Source organism: Choristoneura fumiferana, chromosome Z, assembly GCF_025370935.1.
Source record: "Choristoneura fumiferana chromosome Z, NRCan_CFum_1, whole genome shotgun sequence".
Lineage (NCBI taxonomy): Eukaryota > Metazoa > Arthropoda > Insecta > Lepidoptera > Tortricidae > Choristoneura > Choristoneura fumiferana.
This window is the reverse complement of record NC_133472.1, coordinates 2,661,956-2,674,521: the sequence shown is the minus strand read 5'-3', so window position 1 is coordinate 2,674,521 and position 12,566 is coordinate 2,661,956. Positions and strand designations below refer to the sequence as shown.

General features: G+C 39.9%; 1 protein-coding gene across 9 annotated transcripts in view; it reads right to left on the bottom strand.

Moving 5' to 3' along the window:
- The window catches only part of shakB (Innexin family member shaking B), a gene marked incomplete at its 3' end in the record, with an annotated part of 238,533 nt that continues 225,967 nt past the window's right edge, over positions 1 to 12,566 (bottom strand). For all 9 annotated transcript variants that reach the window (XM_074098621.1, XM_074098673.1, XM_074098732.1 and 6 more), the window contains 3 exon segments: positions 1 to 1,688; positions 3,257 to 3,380; positions 9,135 to 9,354. In XM_074098621.1, the coding sequence (XP_073954722.1) occupies positions 1,283 to 1,688; positions 3,257 to 3,380; positions 9,135 to 9,354 (750 nt within the window).

Here is a 12,566-nt window from a genome sequence, read left to right as displayed (position 1 = left end):
ATGTGAAAATATCTGAAAATATCAGCTGCCGTTTTTTGTCTTTTGGCGCATTACTCGTCAAAATCAGGGCAAAATTGTGGCATGCTACATGTAGCACTAACTATGCCGCATGTTACATGCCACAAAGTTGTAACGATTACTTTGGAGCCAAGGCATCGGTGCCACATACATTGTGGCATGCTACAAGCCAGTAAACAGACCTTAATTCAGTTAGCTACAGCTACGTATTCGATTAAATTTAATTTAGAATATTTATTGCTTGTTTTGTCGTTTAATATTATGCAAAGATAAAACATCAGCCATAACTGTCAAAACAACTCTATTCCGTGTAGTAGAGACTTCATTTAGATAAAAAAATGTAATTAAAAATCAAACTGGCGTAATACAACAGTCCGTCATGACTATTTGGCACATTTTTCGTTTTTTTTTTGGATCTGGTAAATAAATAGAGCATGTGGTCATCCAGGACCCCTTGGCAATGCATTTGCAATCCTTTTGTAATGGAGTGTGTATGGACAGCAGTTATTACAGAAAATAAGAAAATTCCTAAGAAAAACAAAAAGAAGTCTCCACTATTTAGAACACAGTCAAACATGATATGGCAGCCAATTTGTAACCTTTGTTATAGAAAACTGGTTTATAGACAAGAGTTACGAAAAATGGTCGAATTTCTTACAGTTATTAGTATAGATTTGACATTTTCATTGCCCTCAACTATATTTAAGAGTAGCTATAATAAGAAGTGTCACAAAATTAATGGTGTACCGGAGACTTAAATCAATAAAGATTTTGAAACAATAAATAGGTCTCATTAAAACACCGATTTAACGGTAAGCCAAATTAAATTAGAAATTACCTACATAGTGACCATGGACTATAATTACAGGTATGAGTATCTTATGTGAATATCGATATATCTTCAAGTAATATCAAAGATTGTGCACAGACATTACAAACTGCACTAGTTTTTTTTCGAAGACAGAACCGAGAGTGATTATATTCTGCAGGGATTTGTTACATTATCTTTAACGGCAATTACGTCTTCGACGGTAGTTAACAATGTCACGTGCTTACAAAAAAAGTGCCATCCGGCACACCAAACTTGAAGAGTTGAAGACTATAAACTGGTCTTGATCACTGTCAGCTAGCTCGCCGGCGCTTCTTGAGATCAAACTACTAATAACTTCACATAAACCACAGCGCCAATGGCCTACACGGGTGGGTCCATATCACGCTGCAGCGACGTTAGTCAGGTATGGAATACCCAACCGGGTATCGGTGGTCACGCGTCCGGTACCCCATGGATATGGTGCTGGTAATTGTGGTTCAGTTTGTTTGCGAACTCGTGCATAATGTCCCGGAATATGACCGAGTCCAAGTTCTCTCCAAGTATGTAGAGGAGGTACCAGTCCCCCATTTTGCTTCGTCGGACGATGGTGTCCACGTTGTCCCGTCTGACCAAACGGAATCTCATCCGCATCATGTAGACTCGCATGCGAGGGGAGAATATGATCACGATCCGGTAGAGGAGCGTGATGAAGGTGAGGATTCCGAGGATGACGAACCAGAACCAAAGGAACACGTATATTTTCTCGTTCACTACATTGAGGGGTAGAATGCAGAGGGCGTCGTGTCGCTCCACCTCGCCGGAGGAGCCGAACTTGTTGAAGAGCGTGCATTTGACCATCCTGGAAAAGAAGGCGATATTGGATCATGTTTAAAAAACCGGCCAAGAGCGTGTCGGACACGCCCAAAATAGGGTTCCGTAGCCATTACGAAAAATTTAAGTAATATTTTTCTAAGGAATTCGTATTTTATACGGAATCTTCCAAGTTTAGGTATATTTTATACCTTAGGCTGCTGTTTACTCTTAAACTACAAAAAATTCTCGAGCAAACTTATGTAACAGCTTTACGAGAATACGGTATTTGATTTTTCTTTATATATTTTATTTAAGTATTAAGTGACGTTTTATATCAAAAAATACTGCAAGTTTATGGACTTAATTAGTTTAGGTCAAATTAATGACATGTGAACTTGGGCGAGTACTGCCTTTTCGCAACGTAACGTTCGGCAACCTGTTTCATTTCGCAACTTTTCATTTTGCAAACTCTAAAACTGTAAATATTTCAGGATTTATTTCAGGGCCATCGTGTAGAACCATTTAGGTTAGGTTATGTTAGGTTAGTTTAATAAAAATCCTGAAATATTTACTGTTTTAGAAATATTAAATAGTTGGGAAATGAAAAGTTGCGTAATGAAACAGGTTGCCAAACGTTATTCGCCGAAACATTAGTAAACCGAACTTGGGATATCTATAGAGAGCTGTTGCAACTACTATAAAAAGGATAGTTCCCTCTTTTTCCTAAAGATGCCATCATACAACTTAAAGTTTTGGGGGGTTTCAACAACTCTTTATTATATATTTTCATCTAAATACGGTGTTCTTAACCGGTGGTCCGCGGACCACTGGTGGTCCCTGGAAGAACTCGAAGTGGTCCGCGGAGCCATCAACAACGAATTAACAAACCGACGCGCCGGTCAAGTAGCGGTCGCAACAGTTCATTTATTTACAATTGTACCGTATATTACCTTCAAACAGTTGGTGGTCCATGGCAAGACAGAAATTTTGTCAAGTGGTCCCTCCTGACTAAAAGGTTAAGAACCGCTGATCTAAATGTACGTACTCTATTGCATCTGTACAACGACTGACAAACGTCACGTAAGTAATGTGTGTCAACGCTCTACGAAGCCGAAATTAGCCGAGTCTCTTTCCAAAGACCGATGTGCAATCTTAGGCAGTTGTCTCACCGCCAGCGAGGAAACGATTGGCTATCGACTATTTTCTCGCTCAAGAAACGAACAAAAGATATAAGATCCTGTGTGAGTAAAACAGACACATATATTAATAGTTGATCGCTGGCTGTTCACACTGTCGGCGAGAACTCGCTCTTACATCTTTTGTCGCAGCGACAAGAACTATAAAACTCGCTGAGCTATAGATACTCGCCCAGCGATGTCAGCTTGGCGGCCGCCCCGCACGAGCGAGTCGAGTGGAGCGAGTAATCGCCCGTCGCACGCGAACACTCGCTTACAGCCGAGCGACAAAACTACACTCGCTTTTCGCTGCTCGCCCACTCGTTTCTAGTTACTCGCTCTACTCGCTTCTCGCTTATCGTCGGCGGTGGGACAAGTGCCTTAATGTCCTACTGTATTATTGACTAAAATATCTTACAATAATCTTGTTTTTAATCACCTTGGAAAGACGTATATCATGGGGTCCACGCGGTCCTCCTGGTCGGACTCCATATACTCGATGACGTTCAGCCCGAACGCCATGAACTCGCCATCGAAGAAGCGGTTCATCAGGAACATTTGCCCTGGAACATGGATTGAAATATACAGTAACGGTACTAGTGCTTGTCACTGTCCCAATAGATGGCATCTTTAATCTGTCATTAGCAGAGAGACAGCAAAGTGCCGTCTATTGGGCATTAACGTGTCTACGTTTATTTTACGAGTGTAGAGTTATAAATTAAGTAGGAATATTTAGGTATACCTTCCGCCGCCTAACTTTGCCTAAAAGTTCATTGCCCCGACTAGTACCCCAAAAACTATAAAGGTATAATACCAATAATTGAATAGGCACTATACCGTTAAGCGATTCGAACACAATCCGGGAGTAACGTAAAGACGTCGCATAAAAAAGGTATCTCTACAATGCGTCAAAACTGAGTATTAATTAATGAACTTTTAGGCAGATTTATATGGCGCGTGGTATAGAGACTGCTAAGCTGTAATGGGATTGGGCTGGACACATCTGTCGCATGCACACAGAGTTCAGCCTACACAGTCACTTGGTGGGCACCGGAGGACGGCCATCGACGGCGAGGCAGACCGAGAAGGAGACGGCAGGACGATTTAGACGCGTATGCAAGATATTGGCCTGACATTGCGCTGAACCGGGAGGTGTGGAGATCAAGAGGAGAGGCCTTTGCCCAGCAGTGGGACACTATTGTAGGCTAGTAAAAAAACAGGTGAAACACTTCAGAAGATGAATTAAGTCAGGCCTTATTTTCTAACGCAGTCGGAATCTCGATCGTTTTATCACTAACTCTTTCTCTTTCTGTTACACGGTAGGACGATAATAGAATGATATGGTGGTGAATGCGATCGTGAGCGCCATGTTAGCCAATACGGCCACTGTTGTACAGTTGAGTTTGTAAACTTCTGAGCAAAAATTTTAAGAAATATCTAGGTACTTTTCTACGTCGTTACCAATAGAGTCGTGTTCATATTATTTTTGATCAGGTTTGCTCAGAAGTTTATGAACTCATCTGTATTTAGTAGTAACGTGTAAAAATCTAAAAATTACTTAAGTCCCATATCAATTCTGTGCACTAATCATATAACAAAGGCCAAAGGCGTTTCTGACGCTCGCGATCGCAATCAAATGACAGATATCGTATACAAAAACTGTCATTTCATTGCGATCGCGAGCATCAGAAACGTCAGCCAATAAGGCCTCTCTCTTGTTATCTTAAGATTTTCACCTTTTTTTTCGTCTGGATGGCAAACGAGCAAGTGGGTCTCCTGATGGTAAGAGATCACCACCGCCCATAAACATCTGCAACACCAGAGGCATTGCAGATGCGTTGCCAACCTAGAGGCCTAAGATGGGATACCTCAAGGTCAGTAATTTCACCGGCTGTCTTACTTACGCCGAAACACAACAGTGCACAGCTGCCTATACTGATACCTATACTGATTTAGCAAAAAGTAGGTTTTATTTTTATAATTCAGATATTTTGCCACAAACGGCAAAACTTTGGAATCTTTGGAATCCTTGTAGCGCCAGTATTTCCGGACCGAACAAGTTGAGGACCTTCAAACTGATTCTACTCATTTCTCATGGCCGGCAACGCATCTGTAACTCAGCTTATGTTATGAATGTCCATGGCCAGCTTGTTTGCCCCCTATCATACTTATAAAAAATAAAATTTGAAAATAAACTAACTTGAAATAATTCAGGTGCTGAGATTTTTAATAAATTAATAAATACCTTGTATAGATGTAATGTATCAGATGTAAAATGCAAGTAAAATCGATTGAAATTACGTATGACAGTTATGATAGATAACCCTAGCTCTTCAATGATTTTTGTTAGCATTTTACGAAGCCTGATGAGGTTTTTAGTTTTTGTTTTTTATCATATATACATCCCTGTATTTTTTTCGCATGTATTTTTTTTCTTTAATTTTATTATAATAATAATAATCCCAGCCTATATACGTCCCACTGCTGGGCACAGGCCTCCTCTCAGAATGAGAGGGCTTGGGCCGCAGTTCCCACGCGGGCCCAGTGCGGATTGGGAACTTCACACACACCATTGAATTGCTTCTCAGGTTTGTGCAGGTTCACGATGTTTTCCTTCACCGTAAAGCTCGTGGTAAATTTCAAATGTAATTTTGCACATGAATCCCTAAAAACTCAGAGGTGCGAGCCGGGGTTTGAACCCACGATCCTCTGCTTGAGAGGCCATAGGTCAAACCACTCGGTCACCACGGCTTCTTCTTTAATTTTATTATTTAGTTTTATTTGTAATTCGCGCATTCTTCTTGACAATGATGGTCTTTTCGAATGCGCTGGTAGCTTAAAAAAATCCGTGTAAAACAGCCCATTGCGGCCTATTTACTGAATAAATGATTTGAATTTGATCTTGAAGGATTAAAGCCAAAGGATGAAGCTATCGTGTCAACAATTATATCGGGACGGTGACCGTCGCGGTGAACGGTAGTTGTTATTCCAGCCACAACACTTCCGGTGCGTAAGCAATATCGGGCGGCACCGAAATTCGCTGAGACGGCGACCCTTCGACTTGTGGGGCCACGCCGCATGCGGTATCAGATTAGTACCAATGGGGAATATTACTGAAATTTTCTCCCGTCAGAGTATGTCAGACTTAAAATGTGTCTGTCTGTGTATTTAAGCATTATTATTTTCAATTACAATAGATATACGACTACAAACTTAAACGAATTATTCGGTAGGTAATTATTTCTTTTATTAATCGCGATAATTTCAGAAATCATTATTTATTTAAAAAAAGGAAGTAGGTAGGGTACCGTTACCATTTCGCAAAATTATTGCTCCCGAACTTAGTGCATTGCGGCCGACATACATCGCGTTGCGACCCGACTGCTTTCCTGCGGTTTTCCTGCAATCTGCGCTTGAGGGGTGGGGTAACTCGAACCGGTGCAGGGCAGAGCGTGGCCATTCTGTACGTTAGTACTATTATATATTCTGTGCAATAACATCACACCGTGGCACCCGTAGACCCGCCCCGCGCCCGCCGCCGGTGTGATGTTCATATGCAGCCACGTAAATAGGCCGCATTGACCCGACCCGCTACCGACCAGCTGCCGTGTAACGAGGTGTCATACAGCTCGTTTCATCCTAACTCTTTGTACTGTCTGGTTTAGCACATATTCGAAAAATAACATTTAAATTCTAATTTCCTTTTCTAAATTCCACACCTGTTCAATTTACGTCAAGTAGCCATTCTATTCAGAGCCTCCGAGCTGAACTTAAAACTCCATAACAAGCTTATACTTTACTACTCCTATTCGAAGGAAGGTTTTATCCTTATCCAGTTACAAATAATTGCAGTGTATTAGTGAAACTCCTTAAGTTCATTGTTCTATGTAATGTAATACTGCTGGACTTCAGTGCCATTGAATTATATAAATAAAGAATTGGGCACGGAAACGTAAGTTGATTAACTATGTATTTTTATAATTGTTGATACGGTGTCAAAGCATACCTTTTAGATACTTAAGATCGCGTCTGTTTGTCCGCAGGTGCCCTTTTATTATTATCTTAAATAAATATCACTGTCTGCCCTATTCCTGCCTTCTTCTTCACCCGAACAACTTCCCCGGACACCACCCCGTGACAGCCGTACTGTGTGTTTTGCGCTTTAAACTCGCCAATCTCGCGGCCAGACGTTCCCAAACTGATATATCAGTGAGACAGTGAGCCATCTGCGGCGTTCGCCGCCCGCATCTCAAACTACCCCGCATTGTAAATCATAACATATTGAATTAAAGCTCGCATAAAACACGTTGACCTTTAATGGGGTCTGTTTACTGCCGTACATGGTGTTTCGGCTGGTTGTATATTTTTAGTTTAATTTCTAGTCACAGGCTCTCGACGTCGAAGTTCCCAAGACGATCCCATAGAGCTTATGGGAACGGAAGCAATACTGTGTCCTCGGTACCGCTCTGCTTTCAGAGCATGACATGAGTGCGTGTGAGCTAACTTTGGGGGCGGCAGACGTGAGCTTGCCTTCGGAATCCAAAAGCTTAATGGTTACTTGACCTGAAATGTAAATTTCAGTTTTTTTTTTTAATTAGCGACGGTGGAAGCAGTCTACACTTCCACTGAACGTAGATAATAGTTAGTGTTTAGTTTTGTAACTAAGGGACCCCATACATCCCTGTATTATTATTATTTTTTTTTTTTTTTTTATTAATTGTATACTGTAGTTTTTAAGTATTTTATTTGTAATTATTTTATATTGAAAAAATGACTTTCTGCCAAGTTTCTTGCGGCGCATTCTTCTTGGCAATGATGGTCTTTCCGAAAGCGCTGGTAGTTTAAAAAATGACGTGTAAAAGTGCCCATTGCGGCCTATTTACTGAATAAATGATTTGAATTTGGTTTAGTGTCATTAGAAAGCTGTTAAAATTGTTTTGCTCGGCAGTTTTACAGGGCTCGAGTTTTTACGCCACGGATTTGGGTGATATTTAACCCCTGCTACGCTTGAGAGGTGGGTATGCGCCAAACTTAAGTTTATCTTTTTTTTAATTGCTTTTAGGGTTCCGTAGCCAACTAGGAACCCTTAAAGTTCCCTTAAAGCTCAGAGACCGATAGTACTAGAAAGTTGTAATTTGGCATGAATATACGAATACATATTAATCACGCCGACAAAGTGGAAAAATAAATAAAAATAAAAAAAACCAACAGGGTACCTCTCATAGAGACGTAAAGTGGGGGTGATTTTTGTTTCTCGATTAACCTTATAGTGTGGGATTCGTTGGATAGGTCTTTTAAAACTATTGCGGGTGTCAAGGCGATTTTTCTATTCAGTGATCTGATTGCGAAATATTCAACTTTAAAGCACAAATTTTCATTAAAATCAAGCGTCCCCCCCGTCTCTAAAATTTAAACTGTTGGATGGGAAAAAATAATTAATTCAGGATGGTAGTAAGTATATCAAATTTACAAGAAAAAATATATCGGCTAAGATTGCTTGAGAATTATTAGGAGTTTAAGAGTAAACAGCAGCCTAAGGTATAAAATATACCTAAACTTGGAAGATTTCGTACACAATACGAAATCCTTAGAAATTACTTGATTTTTTCGTTATGGCTACGGAACCCTAGCTCGTCCGCGTCCGACACGCTCTTGGCTGGTTTTTATTTCAAATAAGAACTTATGCCTGAAAAACAGATGAGCCTTTGAAGTATTATTTTTAGTTCCCGCATTAGAGGGGTCAAAGAAAACATTTAATGGTGACAACAGGGAAAAAATCGTAAATCAGGAAAATATAAACGATGCTATTTCCCAAGAATTACTTCTTACGTTCCCAATTTCAAATGTCTGAATCTAGCGGTTGAGCTTTTGGAATTCGATCGACGGAATATTGGAAAAACAAAGTAGCCCGTGTGTTGTTTCAAACGTCCAGCTATCTACATACTAAACATTCAAATCCATCAAGCCGTTATTGCTTGAAGTAGTAAGAACATACGGATATTTGTATTGGCCAGATTGTAGAGACCAGGGAACACAGTCGCAGGTAGGATTCCACTCCTCAGCTGTCCGGTTAAGCATTGAGCGAATTTTAGGTATTTTATGGGAATTATTGGGACCTCCAGTAATGGAGTGGCACCTTAAGAGCGTTTATACCTGCTGAGCTGGCAACGTTGCATTTATGTTAGTTTTCTTTGATTATTTCATAAAAATTTAATGAAAATTAAAAATGTGGTCTGATAGAACTGTTCTTAATATACAAGTTAATGTGTCTAGTAGACAGTTGCCAGCTCAGCAGGTATAAACTCTTAAGAACTTACCTATAACATTGACAAGGGCAAGCCCTTCGCAAAGGTAGTACCGATACGCCCACCAGTTGTGGTACCGAAGGTTCTCCCACAGGTAATCGAGGATCAGCTTTTTCTTTGTCTTCTTCTCTATCTCCGTGCAGACGCCCACGTCCAGGTCCATCATGAGGGCGCGGATCTTGCCCCCCTCCCAGGACTTCCAGAGCCAGCGGGGAGCGTAAAACAGCATTGCCTGCAACAAAGATTTGCAATTGGAATATTGAATACGGCAAGTGTCGGGCAAGGATGAAATCAGGGATGTTAGAGCTCGGTATCCGTAACCGAAACTATAGGATTTGGTAACCTCTTTAACGTTTGGTAAATCTTTATTCAATTTAGGCTAGAACAAGCACTTATGAATGTCAAAAAAAATCTACCACCGGTTCGGAAAAACCTCTGTTGAGAAGAATCCGGCAAGAAACTCAACGAGGTATATTTTTTTTAAACAGATTTACAATATTATTAAATGATATGTATACATCACAAGTATTTAACACAACTTTATTTTTAACACAGTAGGTTCGCTATTTGAAGGGATCGCTAATGCGGATCGGAATTATTTCCAAATATCCCTGTCCATGATATGATCATTAACTTTATAATACGCCTTTGAAATGTCTTCTTGACAATAGATCTGAATTTTGTATCCGTTTCATTTATAATATTTATGGAATTTTATTATAAAAACGTATGCAATTTCCCAGAAAAGACTTTTTGGTTTTAGCCAGTCTGTAAGATGGAACTTTAAGCTTCCCTGTGTTTCTAGTAGCCTTTGGCTTATCGACGTTAGTGGGAAAATCACATATGTTCTTCCTAACATACATGATTATTTCAAAAACATAAAGCGACGGCAGGGTTAGGATATCTGTTTCCTTGAAAAAAGATCTTAATGATTCACGCGTCATATAAAATTTTCGGATAGTTACAGACAGGGGCGGAGTCTTAATGCGACATGTTGTAACAGTTTTTGTTTTTGCCGCGCGCGTCTTCTGCATCTAGCTTATTATTTCTATTGCTAAGTCGTAATTTACGACTCGTAACTATTACAATTAAAGTCAAGTCATTTATATTCCTATTTGTAGTTACTTTATTTTTACACTTCCTTAAAAATCCAATTAGTATCCGTAACCGAAACTATCGGATAATCCGTAATAATATAATATCCGTAACCGAAACCAGTATTATGTTTGACATATATCCGTATGCGCAGGTGGTAGGACCTTGTGCAAGGTCCGCCCGGATTGCTACCACCATCTTGCTCGCTAATCCTGCCGTGAAGCAGCAGTGCTTGCACTGTTGTGTTTCGGCGTGGAGAGTAAGACAGCCGGTGAAATAACTGGCACTTGAGGTATTCCATCTTAGGCCTCTAGGTTGGCAACGCATCTGCAATACCCTGGTGTTGCAGTTGTCTATGGGCGGTGGTGATCTCTTACCATCAGGAGACCCACTTGCTCGTTTTCCATCCAGTCGAATAAAAAAAAAAAAAAAAAATCCAACCCATATCCGGATCCGAAACTTTATATATATCCATAACCAGAAACCAATGGGGATCAACAAAAAAAAGACCCGAGCACCCCACGAAAGAATGCATGTTCTTCTCCCAGATATCTATATTAATAATTTCGTCAAGGGGTACGGTAGACTCGAACGAAATGCACATCAAATTGAAGAGCGTAAAAAAATAGTCAATCCGAGTCGACAACTTGTAGGCGGAAAATTCGGATTATCGAGTATTTTCAATATAAACTTGAATAAATTACTAAGTATATAATGGCGTTGCGAAGTAAACATGTCAAAGTCATACACATCAAAGTGGCGTTAGTGTCACTTATCACGTGTCACAGGTGTCACAGGTTTGCATTTCGTTCTCCATTGTAACCTTTTAAGGGCCCCACACACGGTACGATTCGTCGATTTTCATCAGATCGATCGTACAGACGAATCGTACCGTATATGGGGCCCTTTAGGTCTAATTTCTTTGATTATGAGACAGAGACATCATAGTTATTTGGGCTAATAAGATTTAGGAAAAATATCTACTATAAATAAAAAAATAGTGAAATAACCGATACGTAGGTTAGCTGTGAAAGTACGTTTGTGATAATATTAAGGCTGGGAATATACGTCAGATTTTTCGATAAGTACGACAGTCTTTACACTGGCAAAAAAAAATTAAACATATTATTATGAGTACATTTTACCCGAGCGAAGCCGGGTTTTCATCTAGTATGTAAATAAGACGAAGTTACATGTACGTACTAAGTAACTACTAACGTCCCGAAACCCAAGTACTCGTAGCAAATTTTGTAATACTTACCCGAATGAAAGGGCTTGGGCCTTAGTTCCCTAGTGGGCCCAGTGCGGATTGGGAACTTCACACACACCATTGAATTGCTTCACTGGTTTGTGCAGGTTTCCTCAGGATGTTCCTTCACCGTAAAGCTCGTAGAAGATTTCATATGGAAATTCGCATATGAATGTCGGAAAACTCAGAGGTGCGAGCCGAGAATTGAACCCACGATCCTCTGCTTGAGAGGCCATAGGTCAAACCACTAGGCCACCAAGGCTTTTTTTTTGGAGTTGCATCCGAAGATTACCTAACTCTGACTTCCACCCCCGAGTGGGCACCAAAATGTTCAACCCACGCTACTGGTCAGTTACAGATCCTTCTGTCTGTATGTTTAACCACTGTGATGAAAACCGCAATCATATTTATCTCCATAAAATGCTTTTACGACCGGCTAGACGGATCAATCTGGCCATAGGCCGGCCGCAGACCTCCGACTGACAAGCTCGCTGCGATTATTTTTAAACCCCGAAGCATGCATCATGTAAGTACAGTCGAATTCATAAACTTATGAGCAAAAATTTGATCAAAAATATCTGAACACGACTCTATTGCCAACGGCGTAGAAGCGTGTTCAGATATTTTTGATCGCATTCTTGCTTACAAGTTTATGAATTCGACTGTACATGCTGCATGCTGTAAGAAATTTAGATTTAAGGTGTACATTTTGCATGCTGTAATTCAGCTAAAAGTGTCCTGGAAACTATAATACATATTTAAGACCTTTTGTAAACCATATTTATATCAAATAAATACATTAAATAAATTGCCTAGATTTGGTGGTAAATGGGCATTTAAAAAAAAAGTGTACCCTATCATTATTTTTGAAATTTTGGAAAAAATATGGTTTTTTCCTACTCAGAATCAAGAGCACAATCGATACCGACAGTTTAAAAAAATGTCCCCAAAAAAAATGACAGTTTTGCGACGTTTTTTTCATACACTCAGTATGGGCGTGACTAAACTAACTTATAAAATTTTGTATGAAAAAATGGGGGCATTTTTTAAACGATCGGAATCAATTGTGCTCTTGATTCTGAGTAGGAAAACCATATTTT